The sequence below is a fragment of the Podarcis gaigeae genome (genome assembly GCF_964106915.1).
Source record: "Podarcis gaigeae genome assembly, chromosome: 11".
Lineage (NCBI taxonomy): Eukaryota > Metazoa > Chordata > Lepidosauria > Squamata > Lacertidae > Podarcis > Podarcis gaigeae.
The window spans coordinates 22,442,618-22,470,063 of record NC_139687.1 but is presented as its reverse complement, the minus strand read 5'-3'; the positions used below and the strand labels follow the sequence as shown (position 1 = coordinate 22,470,063).

The 27,446-nt window shown below is 42.2% G+C and overlaps 1 protein-coding gene and 1 long non-coding RNA gene across 6 annotated transcripts in view; one reads left to right on the top strand and one right to left on the bottom strand.

Moving 5' to 3' along the window:
• The first annotated feature begins 14,446 nt into the window (after positions 1-14,446).
• Positions 14,447-21,742, top strand: LOC310826985. Of its 2 annotated transcripts, none has more exons than XR_014556093.1 (4): positions 14,447-14,645; positions 16,709-16,760; positions 19,184-20,382; positions 21,325-21,742. It is a non-coding gene; the product is annotated as an uncharacterized lncRNA (long non-coding RNA). The 2 variants fall into 2 exon arrangements; XR_014556094.1 differs by lacking the exon at positions 14,447-14,645 and adding an exon at positions 14,751-14,965.
• Positions 21,743-22,630: 888 nt separating this feature from the next.
• The window catches only part of EPB41L4A (erythrocyte membrane protein band 4.1 like 4A), a 97,834-nt gene continuing 93,018 nt past the window's right edge, over positions 22,631-27,446 (bottom strand). For 2 of the 4 annotated variants that reach the window (XR_014556080.1, XR_014556081.1), the window contains exons 21-23: positions 25,273-25,613; positions 24,525-25,223; positions 22,631-23,154 (exon numbers count right to left, since the gene is read on the bottom strand). Coding sequence is in view for 2 of the 4 variants with exons in the window: in XM_083702330.1 (XP_083558456.1) it covers positions 23,026-23,154; positions 24,525-24,606; positions 25,503-25,613 (322 nt within the window). In the remaining 2 variants the exon portion in view is untranslated. The remainder of the gene's footprint in view (positions 23,155-24,524; positions 25,224-25,272; positions 25,614-27,446) is intronic. The other 2 variants (XM_083702330.1, XM_083702331.1) reach the window with 1 other exon arrangement.

Genomic DNA, 27,446 nt, shown 5'->3' with positions numbered 1-27,446 from the left:
CAATTTACTATTCTTATTGCGTGGACAGGCGGAGTCCCCAGATCCAGCGCGGTCCCCCCCCCCCCCGTCATGTGGAATAACGACTCAAGACAACGAGCTATGGGATTAAATTGGCCACAACTTTATTAAATTTCAAATGTGGGTAGACCTTGGCTCAGGCATTGGGCGTTCCCAGTCCCCAGCCGGGGACCTAGGGAGCATCAGGGTTATCCAGTGCGGGGCGGATGGGCCGGCTCTGGAGAACATATGTTCAAGCAGAGATAGCCACCCCCGTTACGCCGTCGCCGCAGGGGAGAGCAATGACGACCTTTCGGCGTACGGTCAAAGCCTCCCTTCAGAAACCCCTTTAACGGGGAACCCTGATATCGCCGCCGCAAAGAGGAAGATGGACTAAAGGATTCTGCCCAAGGCCTGATACCACCAAAGTTGTGACGTTTTGCTACGGGAAAGGCGAAACCTGCCAATGCAGGGAAATTCCTTTCCGGCCCTTTAACAGCGACCTTAACGTAGCAGCGCCTGCATACCTGTGAAGAAAAGTTAACCTGCAAAACCTGTGAAGAAAAGTTAACCTGCAAAATAAGACATTAACTGAGGGTGGGTAGGGTGGGAGAAGCTCTGGAGCCAAGTGAGGATTCCCAGGTAAGATCCTCCCTCTATTGTGTGGGCAGGTAATCCCTCCCCTACCTGGCCTGGTCTCCTTGGCAACGCTTCCCCCAGGTGGGATTGGGGAACTGACTGAGGTAGGCGGAGACCTCCAGGTATCCCACCTGAGGGAAGGCAAAGCCAAGCCTATGCTGTTCGAACCGCTCCAGATCTAGGGGCTGCGCGTGTCCACACAAAGGGCGCCCCCCGTTTTAAGCGGGGAGCGGTCATTATTTCCATTTCTTACTTTCCCTTCACCCTGAGGTCCAGGGTTGGCTTACAGCAATTTATAAATACAGTACTAAAAAGAGTTTAAAGCAAATTATATTCACAAGAATCCAAAAGGTAAATGAATATCCAAGCACAAATGGGGGTGGTGAGAAGATCAGTTTTGATGTTTTCCATAAATTTCTCTGTGGTGCAATAATTTCTCAGATGAGATCTTGCCGTGTTTAAAAGTGCTAGAAAATAATTTATTTCACCTTCCATTTGGGGCATGTGTTATTCACTGGGCAATATGCCCATGATAAACTGATTGAACGTACTGAATGTCATTACAATATTATATACCGTTAGTATGATTTGGGCCCCATCCAGCTGGTCTCTTGTGCATGGCGCTGAGTGCATCACATAGCCCTCCTCCACCTGCAGGGGAGGCGATCACGAGGGAGGGTGCTGGGAGCAGGGAAGCACCGAAATTATACAGTGCAAAGTGCAGAAGACCAACGTCACATTGGCCTTCCAGTAAAAATTGACAAGAACTGAATTCTACCCTTATAACAATTACATCAGTTGGACTACAAACAGCAGAGATAGTCTGACCTCAAAGAAAGCTATTAATAGTAGATGTGATTACAGTGGTATCTCGGGCTACATACGCTTAAGGTTACATATGTTTCAGGTTACAGACTCTGCTAACCCAGAAATAGTACCTCGGGTTAAGAACTTTGCTTCAGGATAAGAACAGAAATCGTGTTCTGGTGGCGCGGTGGCAGCAGGAGGCCCCATTAGGTAAAGTGGTGCTTCAGGTTAAGAACAGTTTCAGGTTAAGAACGGACCTCTGGAACGAATTAAGTACTTAACCCGAGGTACACCTGGAACTAAACTTCCTCTTGTGTCTGGCACAAGAAGAAACACTCCCTTCACTTTTGCTGAGGGGGCCTCCAGCAGATTATAGATTGATTATAATTATAATCTTGAGTATAGATTGGTGCTCTCCAAGCATGCAAGCTTTGGGGTGGCATCCACATTAAGTTATTGCCATCAAAATGACAGCCTGTTTTGTTCCTCACTTAATCCATATTTAACCATTCTGGGGGAAATCCAAAAAGTGGAACCATTTGTAATAACCATGTGAGCTGGAAGTGATGTTATATTAGGTGACCGAAATGATTTCTCCAGATATGAATGGTGAGAATCAACTAGGAAGAACCTTTTCAGCTATCTAGCTGAAAAGAAAATATAACTATCCCTAGGCTTTTTTGTTACTTGAATTAAGGGTTATACTTTCTTCGTTTTGGTTATTGCTGCAGAAATCATTATCATAATGAATGTCCCTTTCATCTGGGAAATTTATGAGTACCGGAAAACAATACTGAAGCTGTGGTACCTTTCCACACAAAAAAAGAAAACTGACCTCAACTTTTTATGCAGCCATCAGCTAAAAAAAGGACTTCCTAGTGAGATAAATTGGCACGTTGATTCCTGGACATCATGCACCCCACCTGCTCATTGGTTCTTAAAATGTATCACCATGACTGTTTGCAGTAATCCCATCGTTTAAAGCACCAGGCTTCTTCCTACTTGCAAGCTGATATGTCAGTTCCTGTAACAGGTCCTTGTTAAGCCTGGCAGTGCTCTCCCTTTACTCAAAGAGCTCTTCCTCTATCCCAGGAATGCCATATGCCTCTTTATTTTTTATTTTTAGCAGAAACCTATTGACACTGAGCTACCCATCCACCTGGAGAAAACATGATACAGTAGATGCCAAAACAACAGATGGGCAAGGCAACAGGAACCTAAGAACTTGATTAAGATGCCATGTGGTACCCAAAGATGCTTCAAATGATGGTAACAGCAAGACACTCTATAGAAAGGTGTTGATAGCTCTTCCCACAGTGTAATGGATTAAAGCAAAACTGAGATGCAGAGTGTGCAATATTTCGATAGTGATATGTAAATTACAAGGAACAAAGTTTATAATGCTTCTGAAAATATAACTGCATTTGCTAGAACAATTGTAATACACTCATACCTTGAAAGTCGAACGGAATCTGTTCCTGAAGTTTGTTCAACTTCTGAAATGTTCGACTTCCAAAGCGCAGCTCCTGATTGGCTGCAGGAAGCTCCTGCCGCCAATCAGAAGCTGCAGAAGTCCTGTTGGATGTTTGGCTTCCGAAAGAATGTTCGAAAACCAGAAAACTCACTTCCAGTTTTCGATCATTCAGGAGCCGGAATGTTCGACTCTCAAGGCGTTCAGGAGCTGAGGTACGACTGTACAATGTTGTTTCAAGTGTATCTATTACATTTATATTTTGCCTTTCTGTCGTCTAGGAAATTAATTCAGTTTAAGCCCTCCTCTGATATGCAAACCCTGCATTAAATAGATGTGTGAGGGCCCCCGGCTCTGCTCATTGTTTCCGTCACTTTCCATAATTTGGAGAGGGACTGTCTGAAATGGGGGCCCTCCTGTACTTATAGATGCTCTCCACAGATTTGAGAACCTTAATTTTCCAGGATTCTAAAATACACAGTGGAACCTCCATGACTATTGGAGGCTTCTGGTTTCAGACCATCATCCTCCAACTCAAGGCAGCCAATGAGAATGATGAGGGAGGAGCTTAGCCAGCATGCTTGTTCCCACATCCCCGCCTTGCAGGTTTTCTTAACTCTCATACCGGATATATAATCATTCATCTTGTTTTTATTATTGCTTGTAAGCCGCTCTGAGCCTGGCCTTGGCTGGGGAGGGCGGGGTATAAATAAAAAAAATATTATTATTATTATTATTATTATTATTATTATTATTATTATACCTGAAGCAGGCTATAAATAAGCTTATTTTGGGTATTAATAACCCAAATGATGCATGAGCTTTGCACCTGCATTGTTCATTTTTGCACTGCTTGTTCCCATTCTGGTGTATTGCGCTTAACCCAGAAAGTCCTCAATTAACCATAGTTTTCCTTTACATCCAAATCATAAAACTATGGTTAACAGGACTGTAACAAGCCAGGATATGAAACCATAGTTTGCGTTTGCTTTTGCTTTGATTTTACCTGGCATTTCTATGGGTACAGTTGGAGATCAGAATGCTAAGCTGGGTTCTTGCCTGAATGCCTGTGGTTATTGATGAATAATAGTGAATGTTGTTTCATCAAGGGATTTTATTTTAAGTGTGAAAGACTGGAAATTTGCAATCACAATGTGCAACTTTTTTGGGTACATGCAAGTGTCATTTATCCAACTAAGTGTAAATTGTTGTTGTGACATAATATACAATCTCCCAACGCTGACATCACAGAAGGTAGAGGAGGAAGGAGGTGAGGTTGATGTGGTGTGAACACACTGGCATGAGTACCAGTTTGGCTGCACACAAAAAAAACCACACATCCACTGTTTCATGGGGCCGCAATGGAGCAAAAATGTGGTTACAAAGTATGGATCCACATGGATTCTCAGGATTTTTGTATTGGGCTACCCCAAACTCACCATCAAATCACATATCATGTCTGTGGCCACAGCATGAACCACAAAAATCATACACCCACTGTTTCGTTCAGAATATATTTTTTTCTTGTTTTCCTCCTCTAAAAACTAGGTGCGTCTTTTGGTCAGGTGTGTCTCATGGAGCGAAAAATACGGTACTCAGTTTGTGGGATTGGCACAGAAAGCGAGGTTTGTGGCACAAAACCAGCACACCACTTTGGCACCTATTTGGAGTCATTCAGAGAAGATTGCAATTTTTGGCATTAACTTGTGATCCTGAAGGTGATGGACCGAAGATGAGCAACCCTGCATGACAGGCAGGGTAGAGTGGATGGGAGGCTGAGAGGAGAAAGAGAAGCTCCCAGGTGAGAGCTGGGAGGTTTCACTCTTCTGTGTGTAGAATAACTGTGATAAAGAGCTTAGTATTATTATCCTCTTTCCCCCCTTTTCTATTTTCCTTTCTCTCTTTTTCATCTCTCTCTCTCTCTCTTTGCTTCTTCCCCATCTTTATCTCTTAGATTAGTTGTGCTTTTTTGTATTTTATGTTGAAAACTTTCAATAAAAATGATTATTAAACAAAAATACTTGACCATGTTTTTCTTTGCTTGATCCAAAAGATTTTTAGACTTATGGAGACACCTGGTGGTTTCTCAACAAATCTGGGAGTACAGAGAACAGAAAGATGACTCCTGGTGCCTGATCTCTATATAGTTGAGCCTTTATTATTTTTTAAAAAATGATCCCTATAGGACTGAGTTTCAGATTGCAATTCGAAGGCTATAATCTTATGTACACAGTGGGGATTAGACCCCACTGAATTCTATGGTAAACATCATAAACCTACATAAGCACAGAACGAACATCATTTACATGTAAAAATAACATCAATAATGTAATAATATTTTTACTAAGGCCAACTGAAGCCGTGTCAGGTGTGTCTGTTCTCATTTGGGAGTAAGCATTTTAAGTTCGATACAGATACACAGATACACAGATACACACATTTAGGTTAGATGTTAAAAGTTAAGGCAGAACATATGTTGCAGGAAGGGAGAGAACAAATATACATTCCAGGGCATGATGTCTGCTTTCTGTAAGTCAACCATCAACTTTCTCAGATACATGTGGGATTTAAACATACCCTGTGCTCTGATTTTATTAGAGTTCAACTTGTTACACAGTATCCTGAGATGATAAGGTATTAATGGTTGGCCTGGTTACATTATCTTGAGGCCTGTTTCTGCTAACAACTGGTCTACTGAGAACAAAGGAGAGCTGATTTTGCAAAGCGACCCGCTATTTCTAAATGAAAAAGGGAGAGGAAAGCCTTTTGTTGATTTATTATAATTATAATTACAATATTTATAATCATTATTATTACAATTGATAAACAGAAAAATAAATTGTAATATTAATATACCCAAGGCAGAGTAGGCCACTAAATTTTCTTAAAGTAAAACTCACACATATTCCATCCAACATTCATTGTACTCTGTTTTAAAAGTCAAGGGAGGGGACTTTGGAACTTTCAGTTCATTCTGAAACAGAATTCTAAGAATGTTAGGTTCTGTATAACCCAGAAACCAGAGCACTTTTTTCCCACCTTGCTCTTCAGCTTTTATGCGAGATGGTTGGAATAGTGTTCTCAAAGCTATCAGCATGAGTTTGACCAAAGTGCGGGAGGCAGTGGAAGACAGAAGTGCCTGGCGTGCTCTGGTCCATGGGGTCACAAAGAGTCGGACACAACTAAACAACTAAACAGCAACCACTAGCATGTGGCCCTTGAAACGTTGCCCAGAAGGGAAGGCGGCCCTCAGTCTGGAAAAGGTTCCCCAACCCTGAGAAACACATGCACCTGTGCTGTGCCTGCATCATATGCCTGGTTAAATACTGGAGAAAACTCATAGAATATGTTCCTGCTTCCTTCCCATCCACTTCTGCCATCCAGAAGTTTCAGAAGGCAGCAGGGCTCACTGGCTTATTCCCAAGTCATAATAAATGCAGGAGGTGAAGTGGGCTGGCATTTCAGATCCCAATATTGGTTTCAGGCTCAAGAGAACAGAATTCTGCTAATTTAGATCAGCCAGCAATTGGCTGGACAGAAACCATAGTTCTTCGTTCTGATGCTGCAGACTTGCTCCAGCCTGAATATTTCATGTCTGAACAATGCTTACACGATAAGTATAATTCTGAAGACAGGCGCTTTATTCTTTTTGACTACTGTTTTTCAATTCAGCCCAGATAATACAGAGACTATTCCTGGAAATAATAGACAAGATTAGGAATGAATTTCCGAATATTCTGAGACTCACAAGCTCAAACCAGGTAATGTTTCTGAACTAATACTAATACTATTTCACTATTATTTGAAAGTTAAGTTTCTTTATACAATAGTCTGTTAAAAACTGCATTTGCTGCAAACTCAGCAAAGTTTCAGCTTAATGTTTTACTTATACACAAAGTTAGAAAAATAATTAATATATTCAGGGGAGACAAGTTTTGGCATAGCATACCTCCAGAAAGCTGCTCCACAGATTATTATTTTTTTAGTATCATTTTTATCCAATGATGATAAAACGATATTATTACTAAATCCCCAAAATAAGCATACCTGTGTGTGCATCTATTGAGTTTTGGCTGATTTATCCAAGTAAGCAAGGTTAAACTGATGTTTCTAAAGCAGTCTAAAGTTCTATGGCATACAATGGTCTTTAGTAAAGAGCCCAAGGGTAGCAATGCTAATTTTCCCCCTACTGGTGTTTCTGCGAATAATTGTCTAAAATACATGTCAACTTGGTGCATTTGCTGGAATGTTGGACTAGGAGGGACCAGGGTTCAAATTCCCACTCAGCCATGAAGTCACTGGATGACAGCCCAGTCACTCTCTCTCAGCCTAACCTCCCCCACAGGGTTGTAGGGAGGGAGAGATCCATTTATGCCATCTTGAGCTCTTTGGATTAAAAGTGAGATATTAATATAATAAATGAATGAATGCCAGGGTCAGATGTTTGCAGATCTCATCATATATTCATTGTCCCCAATGGCAAACTATTACTGCATCAGCAATAGGGCCCAGTGTGGGAATGTAGGAGAGAATATATTGATTAAATATTATCCTTCCTCACTCATGCTAGTGAGCTAGTAGCAGAGCACATTCCCTTCTACATTGCAGGAAGCTAGTTGATGGAATCATTTGAGTTAAGCAATCCAGTCTGGCTTGTCCTGATTGGATTGTTCCTGGTAAATCCACTTTAGTTCCCTCTTAAAAAGAATAATGACCCAGTAGTCTTCCTTTTAAAAGTAATGGTAAAGTTTACTTACATTCAGTTCACTGTATGGTCCTGAAGGGCAGGCTTTATCTTGTAGTTACAAATACAGAGAAAAGTGGGGGTTCATCCTCTGTGAGGGATGAGCCCATGTGCTGCTGGCTGAGAGCTAGCAGACAGCAAAAGGCAAAAAAGAATAAGGCGGAAAAGGGAAGATGGCTGCATGACCAGCCCTTTTGTAGGGTCTGCTAGGGTCACGCCCATCTACCTGGTCACACACAGGGGGAAGATGCTCCAGACCAGGTGCCACAGGAAGTCCTCCTGGCTGGAGCAACATTAACCCGTGTGCCCGCTCTGGACAAACAGGAAATGTTGTATTTGACTGCTTCAGAGGCATTGGAAATAAGGAAGATGCCACCAGTTGCAGCTATCTCACTTCACACTTGGCTTTACAGTGCTAGGCTGAGGGCGTACCAAGTGTCTGAGCTGCAGAGTTTCCAGTGGGATCACCACCTACTGCCACTCATTTCCTCCGTTCCCCTGGTAAGGGAATTTCAATGGGAGGAGCATGTTTTGGAAGCTAAGCCTGCTGAAATTCATCTAGACAACTGTTAAAGATACAGGAGCCTTGTCCTCTTTCCCATCTGACCACATCACTTTTCCTCTTTCCCAGACACATAATGCATACTTAAAGTGAAATCTGGAATTTTCATGTGATCCCGAATGCTCTACCCAAAGGTCTTAATGCATCAAACTGGCTTTCTCTGTTCTAGGCCTCCCCCCCCCCCCGCCAGAGTACCGTAATTTGACTATTCCCCCCCCCCCTTGTATTGACTTATATTTCAGGACGGCAATCGCACCGTGCAGTCTAGATCTGTCCTTGTGAGAGCGTTCTCTTCCGCTCTTCAAAATCAGTTGCGGAATTTGTGCAGCCACACCTTACATGCTTCAGGATCATGAACTATAACAAGTTGGTTTCCGGTATAAGCTTTATAGGAAACCGGGACAATGGCTGTAGGTTGAAAGATCGCATCTACACCATACGGGCTAATCTTCAAGGGGTCAGGCTGTATCTGTTGGGGCAAAACCAAATCTCTGGACACGCTCGTAATATCGGAGCCCATGTCCCGAAAAGAGTTCACAACAATTCAATTGATCATAATAGGTGCTGTGAATTCTAAATTAGCCCAATTAACATGTGGCACTCTCGTTCCCGCTCCAGTTCTCACGGGCCCCACATTAACAGCATTGGAAGTGGTTCCAGTGGTCATGGGAACTGTAGCACCAGGCGCTGCTCCACCCCCATTATTTTCTGGGAGAACTATCCCTTCAGCCCTCAACCCTTGCGACTCCACCTCCCAGTCCTCCGCTGGCCGTTGAATTACGTGTACTGCGGGCGTTGACATCAAGGCTGGGGGTCTTTTATCTTTTAGTTGGGGACAAGCTACCTTCACATGCCTGGACTTCCTGTAATGGAAACACAGTCCCGAAGAAGGAGTAAGTTTAGACCGGTCATCCTCCCCTGCAGAGGAGTCCTTGGAAGGCATGGGGTTAGCCCTGCTTTGTTCTTTAATTGGAGGAGCAAACTTCCCCGCTGGAGCTGACGCCACTGGTCGGTTTCCACTGGGCTGGCTTTTGTTTGCTAGATGGGACCGACTCAACTTAAAAGTGTGAGAGCCAGTGTGGTGTAGTGGTTAAGAGCGGTAGACTTGTAATCTGGTGAACCGGGTTCGCTTCCCCGCTCCTCCACATGCAGCTGCTGGGTGACCTTGGGCTAGTCACACTTCTCTGAAGTCTCTCAGCCTCATAGAGTGTTTGTTGTGGGGGATGAAGGGAAAGGAGATTGTTTTGAGACTCCTTAAGGGGAGTGAAAGGCAGGATATCAAGTCCAAACGCCTCTTCTTCTCTACAGGAAAAAAACAAGTTGATTTATGATCTCCTTACCTATCCAGCAAAGACCGCCCTAACAGGCGTAATGAGCATTTCTTATTCAGCACTAATTTATTTGGTAGGTTAGTAAATACTGTTCTTTCTGATCCTTCTTGTTTTGTGCTTCCCCTTCCTTTCAGCAAAGAATTGAAGCCATGCATTATTCTTCAATTACTGTGCACACTTTTACTGTGCACAGGTACCAGAGCGGTACCTGTTTATCTACTTTGACGTTATCTACGTCGACGTGCTTTCAAACTGCTAGGTTGGCAGGAGCAGGGACCGAGCAACGGGAGCTCACCCCGTCGCAGCGATTTGAACCGCCAACCTTCTGATCGGCAAGCCCCACTCACCTCACAGAGTGTTTGTTGTGAGGGAGGAAGGGAAAGGAGAATGTTTGCCGCTTTGAGACTCCTTCGGGTAGTGATAAAACGGGATATCAAATCCAAACTCTTCTACTCTTCTTCTTAAAAGTCTCTGCAAGTTGGGTAGCTTGCTCAAGAGTAGCAGGGTGTCTGTCCGCCACAAGACTCGCTACTTCAGAAGGCAATTGTCGAGTAAACTGTTCCTTTAACATTAATTGCCTTAGGCCCTCAAAAGTATCCACACCTTCAGCATAAAGCCAAAGATCAAAATTTTGAGCCATTTTCCAGGCAGCCACAGAAATACTGTACGAGGAGGTGGTTTTATCCCCGTTCCGGAAGGCACACCGATAATTCTCCGCATGCAGCCCATACCTTTGCATCACCAGACACTTGTAACGCTCATAGTCCGCTGCCTGGGATAAAGGGAGGTGGCCCATCAACCTGGCTAACTCCCCACAAATTATTCAAACTTAAAAGTTGGCACATCTCTTACAGGTTTCAAAAAAGAAAATAAAAACATTGTTTAACATCGCTAGCTAAACATACTCACAAACAAGAACAAAGACAACTTTGAATGTTCATAAGGTTCTCGGCGGATTCCGGATTCCAGGACAACAGACAGGCACCCTACATCACAAAGAGTGTGCATATGAATGGCGGCTGCCAGCAAGATGGTAAGCCTGGCAAGATGGGCAGCTGCAAAAATGCAACTCAGTTCCCTAAGATTTTATCCCTTGGGACCCATGTGTATTCGGACCCAAGGACCAATCAGTTCTTCTAATTAATTAAGAATTGCCAATGGTTATACAGAAGGGCGATAACTCAGCTTGCTGCAGCTGAACCTTGTTTGTTCTCAAGACTTTGAGATGAAAGGATGGTGGAAGAAGATTGGAAGAAATTTAAAGATTATCTACAGAAATATTGTAAAATTAAGGAATGTTAGAAAGATGTTGGAATGAAGTTACATGGCTTCAGCAGAAATGTTATAAAGAATTAAGTACAATAGATTGTAAATGGATTAAAGGAAAAAATGATGTTAGAATTTGTCAAGTTAAATGATAGGACAGAAAATTGAGGAAGATGGAAAGGATTTGCTGAAACAGTCGAAGTGGAATACAAAAAAAGGGAGGTGTGAGGAGGCCGCTGAAACAAGTAAAAGAAAGTTAATAACATTGAAAGTATTGGATGTGGGGGTTTTTATTGTTTTTGTTTTATTTTTGTTATGTATATGTAGTATTTTTGTCTTTGTATTGTATTGTATGGTTTTGTTATGTTTAATTCTTTTTCTTTTTTTCCTGTAACTTTCAAAACTTTAATAAATATTTTTTTTAAAAAAAGACTTTGAGATGAAAGAACATCCTCCCAGTTCTCAGACACACACCAGATACATATTCTTGCTGTGATAAGGTTGTTGACTCTATTCACACAGAAACGACATCTTAGATAACCAGGTGTTAAGACACACAAATCAACTTAAAAGCCTCCTTCCTGCAGAAGGGGGAGATAACTTACCGTATTTTTCGCTCCATGGGGCGCACCAGACCATAGGGCGCACCTAGTTTTTAGGGGGGGAATAAAGAAACCTGCGGCGCTCCCCAGGTTTCGGGCTGCAGGCTGCTATCCGCAAGCCTGGAGAGCTAGAGGGGTCGGTGTGCACCGACCCCTCTCACTCTCCAGGCTTCAGCGAAAGCCTGCATTCGCTCCATAGGACACACATTTCCCCTTCATTTTTGAGGGGGGGAAGTGCATCCTATAGAGCAAAAAATACGGTATTCACACTTTCAGAGCGGAGAAGTCTACGGTTTAAAGAAACAGATACACATTCCCCATAATTCTCTAGTCTTTGGTTCTCCCACAAAGACCTTCCTTGGCTTGAACCAAAGTTTTCCTTGCTAAGATTTCCTAACATCACTACAGTGTTTGAGGGATTTTCCTCAGTACCACAACAGAGGATGAGAAGGTAAAATTTCCTCTTCCATGCCATCAAGTGGACAGGCTGAAGCCGGATAGTCTGTTAGGACCAATGCCTAAACCAAGACCGCTCATTACCTGTAACCAATAAAGTTGTGATCATATTTAGCCCATTAACCTTAAATAATTGTGTCATGTGTCTTTATTCCCACTGGGGGGGGGGGACTTGCCACGCAATCTCAGAAGGGGGGTGTCCTTAAGAGTGAACCAGTACTAAAGTTATTTTCCAATGAACTTTAAGGCAGACTTTCCAGGAGTTTGCATTCTTGAGATTTCCACGTTTTGTGAAATTTCAGATATTTGTTTGTTTTATTTGTTACATTTATATGCTTTAAAAAACAGGAACCTAGTACTCCTATTATAGTGGTATGGAGGAGTTTTTGTGGGGGATGTTCAGTGTAATATTTATTCCCCGCCCATCTGTTCTTCCCTCCTTCCCTTGTGTGTTTAGGACATCAATGGACAGCCATGCATTATTTGTCCCTGGCACAGGTATAAAATAACTCTGGCAACAGGTGAAGGATTGTATCAAGCAATAAATCCAAGGGAGCCATCTCCGAAACCCAAATGGCAGTCGAAAGGAGTAAAACAGAGGACTCATAGAGTTACTGTGGACAGCGGAAATGTTTGTGACTCTTTCAGATACAGATGACAATATAGATTCTGACCATTATGCTAACATACACAATAGGATTATACTGCCTTCTAAGGAAAAATAGCATCTTCTGTGCTTCATAGTAAATGGCTTTAAAATAACAATGAATGTGAATGTTATCCTTGCTGTCTAAAGAGCATTCAGCTTCTGAGTGATATGAAACTGAGCTCCAGTCTCTCTAAAAAGGGAGTTTATCAGAGAAGTATTTGTGCCTTTGAGAAGAATATACAGTGATACCTCAGGTTAAGTACTTAATTCGTTCCAGAGGTCCGTACTTAACCTGAAACTGTTCTTGACCTGAAGCACCACTTTAGCTAATGGGGCCTCCTGCTGCCGCCGCGCCGCCGGATCACGATTTCTGTTCTCATCCTGAAGCAAAGTTCTTAACCTGAAGCACTATTTCTGGGTTAGCGGAGTGTGTAACCTAAAGCGTATGTAAGCCGAGGTAGCACTGTAAAATAAAATAGAGCATGCACATCAGCAGAAACTTTTTTTTAAAATATTTTTTATTAGTTTTTAGCATACAAAATTTTAAAGACATACCACACAAATTATAACACACATATTCTTATTTGGACTTCCTTCAGCTCCTCTGATAATCCTCCGTCATAATCACATCTCCTGCAATTCTTAACTTAATATTGCCTTTACATTTCTTAACAGATCATCTCTCCCTTTCCATTTTTACAATATTTCTTAAATAACTCCTCACAGAACTTCTTGTAGACCTACAAACGTAGTCTGATCGTCACAAATACTTTTCAAATACTCTGTAAATTTAGTCCAGTCTTCAGTGAATCTCTGGTCCCGCCGCTTTCGGATCCTTCCTGTTAGCTTGTCCAATTCTGCATAGTCCATTAATTTCATCCTCCATTCTTCCAACGTTGGTAATTCTTCTTGCTTCCATTTTTGGGCCAGTAATATTTTTGCTGCTGTTACCGCATATAAAAAAAGCTTGCAATCTTTTCTATTTATCTCATTTCCAACAATACCCAAAAGAAATGCTTCTGGTTTCTTTATAAATGTATATTTCAACATTTTTTTCAACTCATTATATATCATCTCCCCGAAACATTTCACCTTTTTACACTCCCACCACATATGGTAGAATGATTCTTCTTTTTCTTTGCATTTCCAACATTTATTACTGACTTTATACATTTTTGCTAACTTAGCTGGTGTGATGTACCATCTGTACACCATCTTCATCACATTTTCTTTTAATGCACTACATGCGGTAAATCTCAAACCCTCTTTCCATAGTTTTACCCAATCACTTAACTGTATATTATACCCAAAATCTTTTGCCCAGTAAATCATGACTGATTTTACCTCCTCATCTTTCAGGTGCCATTCAAGCAGTAATTTATACATTTTAGACAGAATTTTAAAATCGTTATTCAATATTTCTTGTTGAAAGTTTGATTCTTTTTCACAAAAACCTTTTTCTTTAACATCTTGTTTGAACATTTCATTAACCTTGAACATCAGCAGAAACTGATGTAATCTGCTTTAATCACCAAATAAATAGAAAATGACAGAATCTGGCCATTAACTGCTGCGCCAAACAAGATGTTGTGCAGTATCTCCACGTGCCTTTCTGCCCCTCTCCTGCTGCAAAATGCAGATCCCAAATCAAAAGAGAAGAAACGAACACGGAGCGAGTTGCGCTTTACTCTGCACTGTTCTCTCTAGGGTCCAGCAACCGTTTGAATGAGAACAGCGGGAAGAAGGAAGGGGGGGAGAGGTACAGTTGGTACATTCCACATCCTCCTCCTCATGTTTCGACAAGACGGGGAGCGAGTGACCCGAGAGCACGTTTGGTATATGCCAGACCTTTGAAACCTGTCTGGGCTACGATGGTTTCCTGCAGAAATCAATGAATGGAGCGGTCTGGCCTGGTCTTCTCCCTCTCCTCCCCCCCCGCTCTAGCAGCAATGGTTTGGCCCGAAGCGGAGGCTATAAGAAGCGGCCGGAAGCGGAAGGGCGTCCCTTTTCCCGCTCTCGGCGCGCGCGAGGGAGGTGGCGGTTGAGGGAGCCGCTGAGGGCAAATACCAAAGGGGATGTTTGAAAAGCGCGGGGAGAGCTGTGGGGACTGGAGTCAACCAAGTGAGTATGGGTGTGTGTGTAGGGGGCTCATATGTGTGGCAGTTGGCAAGGGAGGCGGGAAACAGAGGAGCGCGGGCGGGGGAGCGGAGGTGCAGGCATGGAGGTTTCGCTGAGGGGGGATCGGATTCCCACAGCCTCTGCCATTTCGTCTCTCCCTTACAAGAATCCCGGGCTCTGCGCTTTATCTCCTCGCGGAGATGCAGTTCCCGGCAGCACTTTTAAACGAACCGTAGCGCCCTGAGGAAAAAAGCGCTTCCTTTGAAGGCCTCTGCCGACGAAAGCGCCGTGCGCGCCGCTTTAAGCTTCCGCGGGGCCCCGAGGTATGAACGCCCCCCCCCCCACACACAAAAAAATCAGCCCGGCGGTTAAAAGTAAAGGCCCTAGGGCCCCTTTTTTTCTTCCCTTGCGGCTGGGGAACTGAGCAAGGCGGGCACGTAGGAGGCCTTACCGGCCCCTGAGGGAGCTCGTCCTCTCGCGCGAATGGGCGCGCGGATTCTGCGGCGGTGCCTTTTAGCCGTTTCTTAGCGCGTGGTGTTAGTGGGGGCACAGAGGCAAGTAATGACGGCGTAGCGTGGCCGCCTGGGATTCGCGCCCTGTCGAGCCTCAGGAGGCGGTGTTGGTTGGGCTTGACGGGACAGGCTAGCACGAGGGGGGGCCCCATCACTTTTAGGTAGGAAGCGGGGATATTTTGCACGTGTGGCAAGTTCGCTGTGAGCGCGCAAACACGTGCACAGCAGCTCTTTCCCCCGTTGCTTTCTAGAGAGAAAAGGGTAGAGGTAAATAAGATTTTGTGAGAAAGAAGCCATAGAGGAAAGAAAAGTGGAGGATCTTTTTCTTACAGACAGGCATATAAAAAATCAGCATGCTGAACTGCAGGAAGTGTCTCCAGCTCTGTAATGTAGGTAAGCTGTGTGTACAGTGGTACCTCGGGTTAAGAACTTTGTTTCAGGATGAGAACAGAAATCACGCGGCAGCGGGAGGCCCTATTAGCTAAAGTGGTACCTCAGGTTAAGAACAGTTTAGGTTAAGAACGGACCTCCAGAATGAATTAAGTTCTTAACCCAAGGTACCACTGTATAGGCATGCAGGTGCAGATCTTTCCTTGCTTGCTTAGTTTTGGTTGCTTTGTGTCATCTTGCCTTCAGTGTTGCCCGTTCGTTTTGGTTGCTAATGAACGTGGTGTCAGAGAAGGCATAAAACAAATCCCCACCTTGCAGCTTTTTCCTAAGCTAGGAATTGTTCCTAGCAGGCTTGCTGTATGTGGGACATTTCTAGCTTTGTCTGCCTGTGGCTCCTTGAAAGTCTTATGTGTACCTTACTTCTTTGTGTTCATTTTAAGTTTTTTACAAATTTAAGTGTTCCTGTCTGTATGAAGACTTGACGCTTCAGCTTGACTGCAGTCCCTATTTTCACAAAGCGCAAAGGACCAAACTGGACGTGACACAATTAACAATTACCTGAATGTTGTTGTTTTTTTAAAGTAAATTGGTGCAGACACCTGAGCAGTGGATGAGGGACCCCCCACAATGCAGTGACATAGTGTGTAGTTTGCTCCAAAGACTAATCTCATGCCAGTGCTTGGTTAAATCAGCCTCTTTACAAACTTCAAAATTACTGGGATGTTATCCCTGGCATATTCCATATGTTTACTAAGACACACTGTATACTAGTACAGACAAATATTTCTCTGATTCAAGGAACCTGTGGGAAAAAAACTGGTGTATATGCACTTCTCTAGCATTTTCGCTCTTCCTTGCAACCACGTGTATTGATGACGGTGTAATTTGCTAGTTTGCTCAGAAGTACATTCCACTGTTTGGGACGGACCCTGAAAAGGGACTATTGCTAAGGGTGAACTCCACAACCACTTTTGCAAGTGAAACTTCCTGGGATTAATGTGACCTTATGTGCTAAATGTGCACTATGCAGGTTCCCTCTTATAAGATTGCATTATGTAGTTTCTCTCTGTAACTGAGGGACTGTGTGGGCTACTTTTAAAGCAAAACTATTTGCAGTCATACAAAAATGACTGGTTCATTGTATCATTTTTTTTTATTTTTCAGGTATAGGCAGAACCCACACAGCTTTGATGAAACATTTCACTTCAGAATATAGGTATGAGTACATTGTGTTATTCTATCTTTATACATTTCTTTAGCGGTCTGAGAAGCCCTCTTGAGGGTCATTCTACACCAAATCACCTGGTGCCATGTGCTCTCAAAACTCAGATTTTCTTCCAAAAAAAATTATGAGTAGATACCTATGAGATAACCTCAAATTAATTTTTTAAGATTAATCTGAGTTGTGAGAGCACAACTGAGTATTAAAATACAGTAGGTTATTTGGCATGGAATGACCCCAATAGTAATCATGTTCGCGTGGTTTTCACATTATACTTATATGGTTGCTATAAATCGTATTTACTGTGCACTTCAGAGTTGCACAGATTCTTTGGGTGTTTGCCTTTTCTGTGCCTTCTGCCATGGCAGAGTAAACACGTTGACTTTCCACCTCAGTGTGATCATTGGCTATGTTCACCCTGGCCTAGGCACACACTTTGACATTGATCCACATATTGCCTCATGTAATTTTGCCTTTGTGTTGCCCATTCATTGCTTTCACTAGTGAATGTGGTGTCAGAAAAGGCATATATTAACTTTAGCTGTCATATTACCAGGAGTTGGTTATGTACCTTCTCTGTATTTCAGCTAAAACACACCATTTGTGTTGGGGGGTCATTCCATGTCATTTCAATGAGGGCATGTCACCCTCCATCTTGGATGTTGATGAAATTTGGTGTACACCCTTCCCTTGTGATTGAAAGAAATCCTCTTAATTTTTTCCTCTATCTCAAATGGTTTTAATTTTATAGCACTTCAAAGTTTTGTTAAATTTGTGTTGTCTGTGCTTCTTGAGACCTTCAACACAAGATACCCTTGTGCACATTTTTTCCCTCCATAAGTATTGATCAGGTCTCTTTGAAATTTTACAGAGCTCAATGATGAGATTTCAGAAAAAAATACACCAGCACTCAAGATTTTATAAATGCCTAAAAACTTTTATAAATGCACTTACCATAACAGATTATGCTATTATCACAGTTTATTACCTTACAAGTTCAATGGTCCTCAGTTTCTTTGCTGTAGCCTCAGTATCAGCTGCAAGATTTTCATTTTTTTCTTCCATCAACACCATACACTCCTTGGGAAAGAAGTATCTCTTGCCGGTTATTGTCTGTGGGGGTTGTACAATACCAAGCGTGTGAGGAAATGGTTTTACGCAAGAATTGTCACGGCTAGGCCAGCAGAATGAAGGCGAAGGTCCATTTGGGTGAATAAATTTTACAAAAGCATCTCCATCGTCTTGATTATTTTCCAATACCATTCCAAAATACCACAAATGATCATACTTGCAAGTTACAAAACATCCAGGATATAGATCATCAGCATTCACAGGAAGTTTAGGGAGGCTCCTCAAGTTGAAAGTGAGGAAGGGTTCTTTATCAGTGCTCATTCTTCTTGCTTCAGTTGTGCCTGTAGAATTCAGTGGTTTAAAGTTGTGGAAATTGTGAGTTCCAGGGAGTGTCTGCACGTCTCTGAAACAGGTTTCAAGGGAAGAGGAGATTATGTCTATGTCTTCCCTTGCAATATATTGGAATTTGACCTTTAAAAAAACAAAACACAGAAATCAAAAAATATTTTTGGAGTAGTAATCTGCTTTTCAAGGGATCTCTGAAGACTTTTCTAGCTAGACATTTTGTAGTTCCACCAATACTGTTGCATACTGACTTGCCATGACTAGTGGCAAAGAAAGACCACTGTGCATTTATTTGGAAATCTTCTTGATGATGACAGAGATTTAGGAAGTTGAACTTATTTTTGTACTGTGCTGCACAGCTGTCACTAAAGTAGTGTATCTGTTTGATGAGAGGAAAATTATCTTTTATATATTTCAAAACTATTGACTTTTGTATACCATGTTTATAATGCACTACTACAGGATGCAAAGTACAAGAATCAGAAGTCCAGTGGTACCCTTGTACCTCATCTTGAAGCCTGCATACAATTCTTGGAGGTTGCCCAGTATTAGCCGCTTCCTATGATACTCTTTTCCAATTCTGACCACATCTTTCATTCCTGGCTTTATTCTAGACTTCTCATCACTGTGATAAAAGTTTAGAACCTTGCTTACAGTTTCAGATGGAAGCTTTTTTCCACCTCTGGGATCTGGTTTAGCTAAAATTCCTCTTCCTTTAAAAAGCTTCTGTGCCTGGCAAACTGAATCACTGGGGAACAATTTTTTTCCCTTCATTTTCTGTTGCATGAGAGTTTTCAACTGTTATATGTTCTTTCAATGCTGATTTCAAATCTGAAAATGATTTTTGTGTACATGCTATAGTTATCTTCCGCTTTCTGACTTTTGCCGATATGTCATATTTACACTGGGGATAAGTGGACAATGACACATTGATGTACCCTAACCAACTTATTTTTTCTTTATTTTTATAGCTTTGTAACCTAAATATTTGTATTTTTCAGATCGGACCATGGCTTTTTCTAAATGTGTAAACAACCCTGATGCCTTTTGTTATGTATGTGGCTGCTATGCACTTCCTCGTCAAAGACTCAATATTTCCGCGTTTGTGAGGCGTGCCTATAAAAGCTGTTTTGAAATTCCCCTTGGTGACCAAGACAAGAAATGGGCTCTGCATATTGTTTGTCACAATTGTGAGGAAATGCTTAGAGACTGGACAAAAGGAAAACGGAAGAGCATGCCTTTTGGGGTTCCTATGGTTTGGTGAGAACCCAAGGATCACACAAGTGATTGCTCTTTTAGTCTGGTCAATATGAAGGGTATCAGCAAGAAAAACCAACATGCTGTCGCCTATCCCAGTATTCCTTCAGCAATTAGACCTATTCCGCCCTCTGAGGAACTCCCAATTCCAGGTTTTAGGAGGTTTGTCTCTTCTGAAGATGAAGGAAGTGAACATGGTGGGGAAGATCATGAGGATTTTGGGAAGGTGCATTGAGAAATGGCTGTAGAATCCGAAGACAACTCATCTGAGCAGCAATCAGTCCCACAGCAGTTTGGCCAAGGGGAACTGAATGACTTAGTGCGTGATTTGGGCCTCTCCAAGAAGGCAGCTGAGTTATTAGCATCCAGGCTGCAAGAAAAACATCTGCACCACTCGGCAAAAATGACATATTTCTGAAAGAGGGACCAGGATTTTGTCGGCTTCTTTTCAAAAGACAAGCACTTTGTTTACTGTCATGATATTCCAGGCCTTCTCTGCCAATTAGGCATTACATCATACAATTCAATGGAATGGTGCTGATTTCTTGATAGCTCTAAGCGCAGTCTCAAGTGTGTTCTCTTGCACAATGGAAACGTGTATGGAGTGGTTCCCATTGGTCACTCATTGATGATGATGTGGAGGTGAAAATGAGTGAAGAAGATGAGGGTGCAAGAAGGCTGAATTTAATAAGCCCCAATGGACGCCTACGGACCTGGAAATGCACGGAATGCAGCAGAAAAAGAAATTGACAGTGTGAGCAAAAAGAGAAAATTAAGGTACAGCACATAGTTATGGACTATGCCCCACTGAATTCAGTGGGATTTTCTTCTGATTAAACATGCCCAGTCTTAAGTTGAAAGAGGAAGAAAACTTGCTTGGGCAGGATATGAAGAGAAACACAAATGTGAGGAGTGGGAGCAAGGTACAGGCACTTTACTTGAGGTAGGCTTCATTTGCTTTCAGGCAGGTAAATAACTTATTGGAAATAGGGTAGGTAGGCAGGGTTAAGGCACAGTGGCTTGTCCATTACACCAGCAAAATATGCATGTGTACCTTTATGTATACACCCACTTCATTCTGTTCCTGTTTTGCCAGGGTCTTGTTCTTCACTGTCCATACACTCTTCTTATTTTTCCCATCTCCTGGGAGCAGGATACACATCCTGGACATGAAAAGTGCCATGAGAACAGATGATTTTGGCCCCATGACGACAACTGTCTCACCATTACCGATCATCCACGTGGGGTGTAGCTATTTTAACTGCACAGAATCACGTGTGCCCTAAAACATATTAGCTGCTGCACAAGGCAAAAGCCATAGATACTTCTACACTTCTGCTTGGTCTGCCCAGGCCAATGAGTAATAATAATAATCTGGCTTGGTTTCCCCAGTAAGAGGTCATTCATAGCTATGGACCTGGTGATTGACCTTGTTGCTAGGGCTGCTCCTGGATCCACAGCATGGCAGGCAATCTGACAAGTGTATTAATGCTCTGCTCTTCCCATGTATTTAGTGAAACAAGCATCAGGTGGTGAAGCTATGTTAGATAATTAATAGTTCACAGTGACAAAGGTTTGATGAGTTTCTACATTAGAAAAAATGCCAAAATAAATTTGGCTGGGGCAACCTTCACAAAAATATGGTCACTCACAGTTGGTGGACCAAATGCAAGATGTCAATTTAAATGCTCTAAAAATGAATTTACCACCCTTTTCACATAACTGAATTGACACAGTACATAGTATGCAAAACAAAACTTAAAAATAAGATGGCCACCAGTCAATAACTACTTCAAAAATTAGGGTACCCCAAATTCATTTCTTGTGGCACAATTTCTGTTTGGTTGCTGGATAATTAATAGTGGGTTGTTTTCTTCTTTTGCAGGAATATGTATCTACAGCATCAGCTGCAACATGCTAGCAGAAGCCTGTATTAAGGAGGAGAGGGAAAGTAATGTGTAAATATTACCTATTGGATTGTGATAATTACACCTTGAAAGTAAATAGGATGAACATGCCTTGCTCCATTGCAACCACTCACCACCAGACCACAGACAGACTCTTGTTGATGGTATATAGTTTCCAATCTATTGTTCCAGTAAGCTTTGCACACAGGTTTTAAAGTTTAAACATGGATGCAGATTGGGATTGGAAATTAACACCTGCCACTGAAGTATCAGTAGTTTAACATGATGTGGCTTATTCTGCTCAACTTCTGTATCAGAGGTAATTTCATGTATAAAGAAACATCTGTACACAACATCTGTGTATATTCAATTAAAAAATAAATCAATTTCAAAACACCATGGTTGCTAGATGCATCTTTCTCATCCATAAACAGTGTGATACACACATAAAAGTTACTAGAAGAAAAGCAAAACCAAACCAGTGTTTGTTGGCAATCCAAAGTTCTCACCGCAATTAAGATGTTCTGCCGTTTGCAGGAAATTAAAAATGGGAGGATCTCACAATTGTAAAACCAAGTGGACAGCAACAATGAGCTAGCAGGAATAGAAAATGAAGGGTTTGACCTTCATCCCTTGTTATTTAATCATCCAGTTTGTTTGTTTCCTTGGAGTGGAAGGATGGAGAAATGAAACCTGTACTCTTCCAGAGTTGGTGCTATTGTAATGCCTCCCTCCTTGCCATTCTTTTCATCTGTTTCTAGGGCCTGTACACTAGGAAGCAACATCTGGAGGGCCATATGCCCCTCCCTGCTCCTAAACATTGGTTGCTTAAGAATATTTCATTATATCATAGCACCTTAAGTCAAAGGTGGTGGCAACTCATTTCAAAATACTATAGCTACACCTTTTACAGCTGAACACTTTTCTCTGTTCTAAACTATAATTTGATGCCTCATTCATAGCTCTATGAACTTCCCCAACCAGATGCCCTGCAAATATTTTTGACTTCATTCTTTTGATGAGATTTGTAGTCAATGGAAGGGTACCAGGTTAGGGAAACCTGCTCTAGAACCACAGTAAAAGATCCTAAAAATATCGGCAACAATAGCATGAATCTTAAGGATCTAACTTTAGGACATTAAAAATTGGAAGGCTGCATACAAGACAGTGTAACCAAGCAGGATGTAGAATTCACTGTATAAAGTTCTGATAAAATAATCAACATTGCTGTGAATAAGAATGAGATTGCTAGGCAAGTATGGGCATATGAATTACAGTCCTTACTTTTAAATTCAGAAAACGTTTACTATTGCACATTTGGCAAGTACATTGCTTTTGTATCTTTGCTTATACTTCCATTTTTTGAATCAAGTCACCCAGGGCATTGTCCATGGTTAACAATCGGCTGTAACTGGTTTTTGGAACTGGAGTAATTATTATCTAAAGCCTTTATTTTCATAGATCTTCCAGTAAGCCAACAGCTGTTTTGTTCAATCCTCTGATCTTATTGGTGTTATCCTTCAGAGCAATTTGCCTCGTCCTCAAGAAATATTTCATAGTTTAAATCTTTGCTTTAATTTAGGTCAAAAATCCCATCTGTGCAGTTTAAGTGTAGTTGGACTTCTGTACCATTTGAAAATGCCAAAGAGCAGCATCCTCACAGTCCTTCGCTAGAAGAATCAAGTCTCTGTCTTAAGTCGTGAAGCTTGTACAATTTTTATTGTCTTTGCACTGTGCTTTCCATCCAGGTTGTTGATGGGTGCCTGTGCCTTTTCTTCTATTAGGCTGTCTTTAGATCCATTTCGCCTCTGAAGAGAAAGAAAATGCATTACTAAAAGTTCAATGCACAACCGATGAGAATTAAGTCACATTCTGTGTTCTGGTTACAGTTCTGCAAAAGGAATTACTGTATTTTTCCATATATAAGACAATGCTTTTTGCTTTTAAAATTTAGTCAAAAATTGGGGGACATCTTATACATGGATGGTGAATGCACAGGGGCTCTGGTTGTGGCTCTGACTCTGGTGCGGGAAGCCTGGGCTTGGGTTCAGGCTCTGACATGGGCGGCCTGGACTCTGGCTCTGGCTCAATTTCTTAATTTTGGGTTTTAAAAAATAGGGGTCTCATACAAGGGTGAGTGTCTTATACACAGAAAAATACGGTACTACAGTCATACCTCGGAAGTTGAACAGAATCCGTTCCAGAAGTCCATTTGACTTCCGAAATGTTCAACTTCCAAAGCACGGCTTCTGATTGGCTGCAGGAAGCTCCTGCAGCCAATCAGAAGCCGTGGAAGCCCTGTTGGATGTCCAGCTTCCGAAAGAACATTTGAAAACTGGAACACTCGTTTCTGGTTTTTGATCGACTCCCAGCGATCAAAATGACCAACATTTGGGAGCCGAGATATGACACTACTCCCAATATAAACACTGATTTACTGTAAGCAATGCAGAAAGCTTTCAAACTTCAACAAGCTACCTAATGACTAAATTGAAATTAACATTGTAATGCATGGAATTGAGAGTGTGTCTGCGGAGGGATCCTAAATTAAATCCATTAAATTTAAATGGGGCGAGGTGGCATTGGAATTGCTTGGCATTTGATTTCAGCAACATCCGAATACTGTTTGGTAAGTGTTAACAGCATATCATCCTAACAGAATCAATTAGGATGGAGGCAGATGGCACGATGGATGAGTTGGTGAATGACTGTAAGAATGAGGGAGTGAAGTTAGGCTAGGACAGGCATAGATGTTTTGGGACTACTACATCCCTAGCTAACAGGACCGGTGATCAGGGATGATGGGAATTGTAGTCCCAAAACATCTGGAGGGCTGAGTTTGCCTATGCCTGGTTAGGTCCTCTGCATGCTGCAGTCCCAATGAACCACCACCATCCCTTGAGGGCATTTCAGGTGTGGTATTTAGCACTAACTAGAGTCAAACACAACAATTCTAACTATAGGAAGCCAGTGTAACTTTCACTTGTGTATGTTACTCCTAAGCTCCATTCAGGACTGTATGGGACAGGCTACTGCCAGCAGCTGAATGTAGGTCCAAGTTTTAAGGCCCGGGTCCTAGGTCACATGACCTAAGCTGAATTAGATTTGGAAGCTGCATAAGTCTCCTTGTCCTGCCACTCCCCCAAAACATGCAACTTAAAATACTCAAATTACCAACCTGGTGAGATACTGCAATGGTGGGGCACTGAGCATCTGAGGAACGGGTTACAGGTAATGGAGGTACAAGGTCTGTTTTTGAACTGAAAAAACAAATGGCAAGATGTATGACGCTTGCACGTTAAGAAAAGTTTTGGGGTTAAAAAGTTATCTGCACATGAACAGACATCCTATCAGTGCTTTTCTCTCAGTAATAAATACAACTCAAGGGGATATATAGCTGACTGTTTCTGCTATAGCCTAGCTGGAACCCAAACAAGAACAACGATCTTTGTTAGACCCCCCAGGATAGGATAGAATTCAATTCTAACTTTGAAATGTCCTTAAGTGTTTCTAATTAAGGTTTAACTGCTGATTTACGGTCCTGTGTTCCAAGGGTTGCTTCCCATATTATGATACAAGTGAGGAGTGACCTCTTTTCCTTTAAGCAATAAAGGAGGAGTAGGAAGAGGCCAAGTGTTTTCATATACTGCCCTGCCCTTTCCTCTAACAGGATAGCACTTCTGATACAAGTGTATTGTGCTTCTGGATATGCAGGAAGCTCCAACATCCTGTTGACAATGGTGTGGAACAGGCATGTCCAACTCCCAAGAAACTGCGATCTACTCCCACTTTTAAAAAAATGGCAGTAATCTACCCATTGGATTTACAAAAGTTGTTGAGCTTTTTTTTGTCAATCGTTCAGGATCACAAGGTCAACCTGGATCGACCTTGGGCGTCCCGCGATCAACCAGTAGATCGCAATTGACCTGTTGGACAGGCCAGGTGTAGAAGAATCTAAGCAGAATGAGGAGTTAAGTAACAGGCCAAGGTGCAAACCACTGATCTCTCCCACTCAACTTTTTTTCCTGAGGAGTCAGGCAGGGAACATAAAATATTTTAACAAGTTGCTGCACAATAATTTTGTTAAATTGGAGTTGGAGTTAGGGATAGGTAGCATTTATCATTAAACCACTGGCAAATTAAATACTTGACCTACTTAACTTCTGACAGAACAGATCTCTCTCCGTCAGAGCACTGCGACCGTCGATACTGGCGATAACTTCGAGGGGAGTGGGAATGTCTGATGCGAACAGGGTCGCCTTGAGTCCTAAAGTGGAATTAACATTTCCAGGAGCAGATTAGTATCACAAGGTATTCTCATCGAAAAGAATACAAAAGTTGACAACCCTGGAAGGTTGTTTAACCTCCACAATCAAGTTCATTTGCATCAGGGTTTCCCAACCATGGGTCTTCAGCTGTTTTTGGACTACAACTCCTATCATCCCTAGCTAGCAGGACCAGTGGTCAGGGATGATGGGAAATGTAGTCCAAAAACAACTGAAGACCCATGGTTGGGAAACCCTGATCTAGTCCAACCCCTTGCAGAAATATAAAGCTGTCCCATATGGGGCTTGAACCTGCAACCTTAGCATTTTCAACATCATGCTGTAACCAACTAAGCTAAGCTGTGTGGTGTCAACTGTCAAGTGGGATGTTTCAAGTTATGGGAATTGTTATCACCAGTGGTCAGCAATGCTGAGAGCTGCAATCCAAAACAGCTGGAGACCCAAGTTTGGGAAACCCTGATTTATATTAAGAATGTACAGGAAATGGATAAAATTATCAAACAGAATTTTCCCTCCATACAGTAGCCTCAGCGCTGAGAATAAAAAAACCCCCCACAACTAAAAGATCCACACCGAATAAGAAATGCTACTAATTAGTAATATTAGCATTGGTGAGCAAGTGTTGCCAGCAAATATCTTGCCCTATATTCAATTTTTCCTTCCCTCTGTAGCCCATCCTTACCCTCTGACTTCTTAGGAAAGAGATATGTTTCATTTGTATTCCACCTTTCCTCCAAGCAACTCAAGGTGGTGTACACAGTTTCCTTTGGGTTAAGCTGCTTAATTGTAAGTAATGCGAGCAAACTTATTTTGTAATATATTGGGGCGTGTGTACACACACAGGCTTAGGTAGGTGTGAGTTGGGGTTGTTTGACTATGGTTCAGACATTGATGACATCAGGAGTGGATTACTGCAATACACTCTGTGTGAAGTCCCAAATGGGCTAATTACGAGAACGAAACGGGTGTTTGATCTGAAAGGAGCAAATGTGCTCTGGCAACTGATGGCTGTGTGCCGAGGAAGAAGGGTCAAGCGGGTCAACCAGTCACTTTAGGGGATCAGAGGAAGAGTAAATATTAAAGGGGGAGTATATAAGTGAAGGTAGCTTGGGTGGAATTTTCCCCAAAGCTGCTCTAGATTTTCAGCATTATTCTGTGTGCTGTTCAGCAAACTTGACGGGAGCATAGGGGATGCCACTGAGAGCCAAACTAGACAGGATGGTGTAAGTTCTCTGTGTAAATCCACGTCGGTCCCAACTGCACAAGGTGGGGAGGGTGGTGGGTTTTGATGTAAACAGCACAAGGTCTGTGATGGGTAAGGAACGTGAAACCCCTTTGCTCTGATTGTTGTTTACCTTGTTGTGGTCTGCTCCCTAAGGTGATTTTCTTTCAAAGTGATATGTGGGTAAACCGTATGCAGAGCGAGTCTGCCCCTGCAGCCTGAATAGAGGTGGAAACCGTCTCTCATGTCTTGCTATGATGTTGTTTTTATGAGGATATACGCTCGGTCTTTACCAGCCCTGTTATACAGAAAATTCCAAGTGGGTCTGAACCTCAATGCTTAAAATCCCTGATAGAGGAGAAGGATCCAGAGATGACGCTAAGGGTGACCAAATTTTGCGTGGCTGCCATAAAACTCAGGGAACAAGCTGTGCTATTACAAAGACTAAGGCCTCAGATGCAAACTCTAGATAATATTTTAGAGACTAAGACCTAAACCACATTTCTAATGGCTGTCATATTCCTATTGTTTATTGTTATGTTTGATTGCTAATTTGGACTTAATTCTGTTGTGTTTTGTGTTCGCTTGGTAC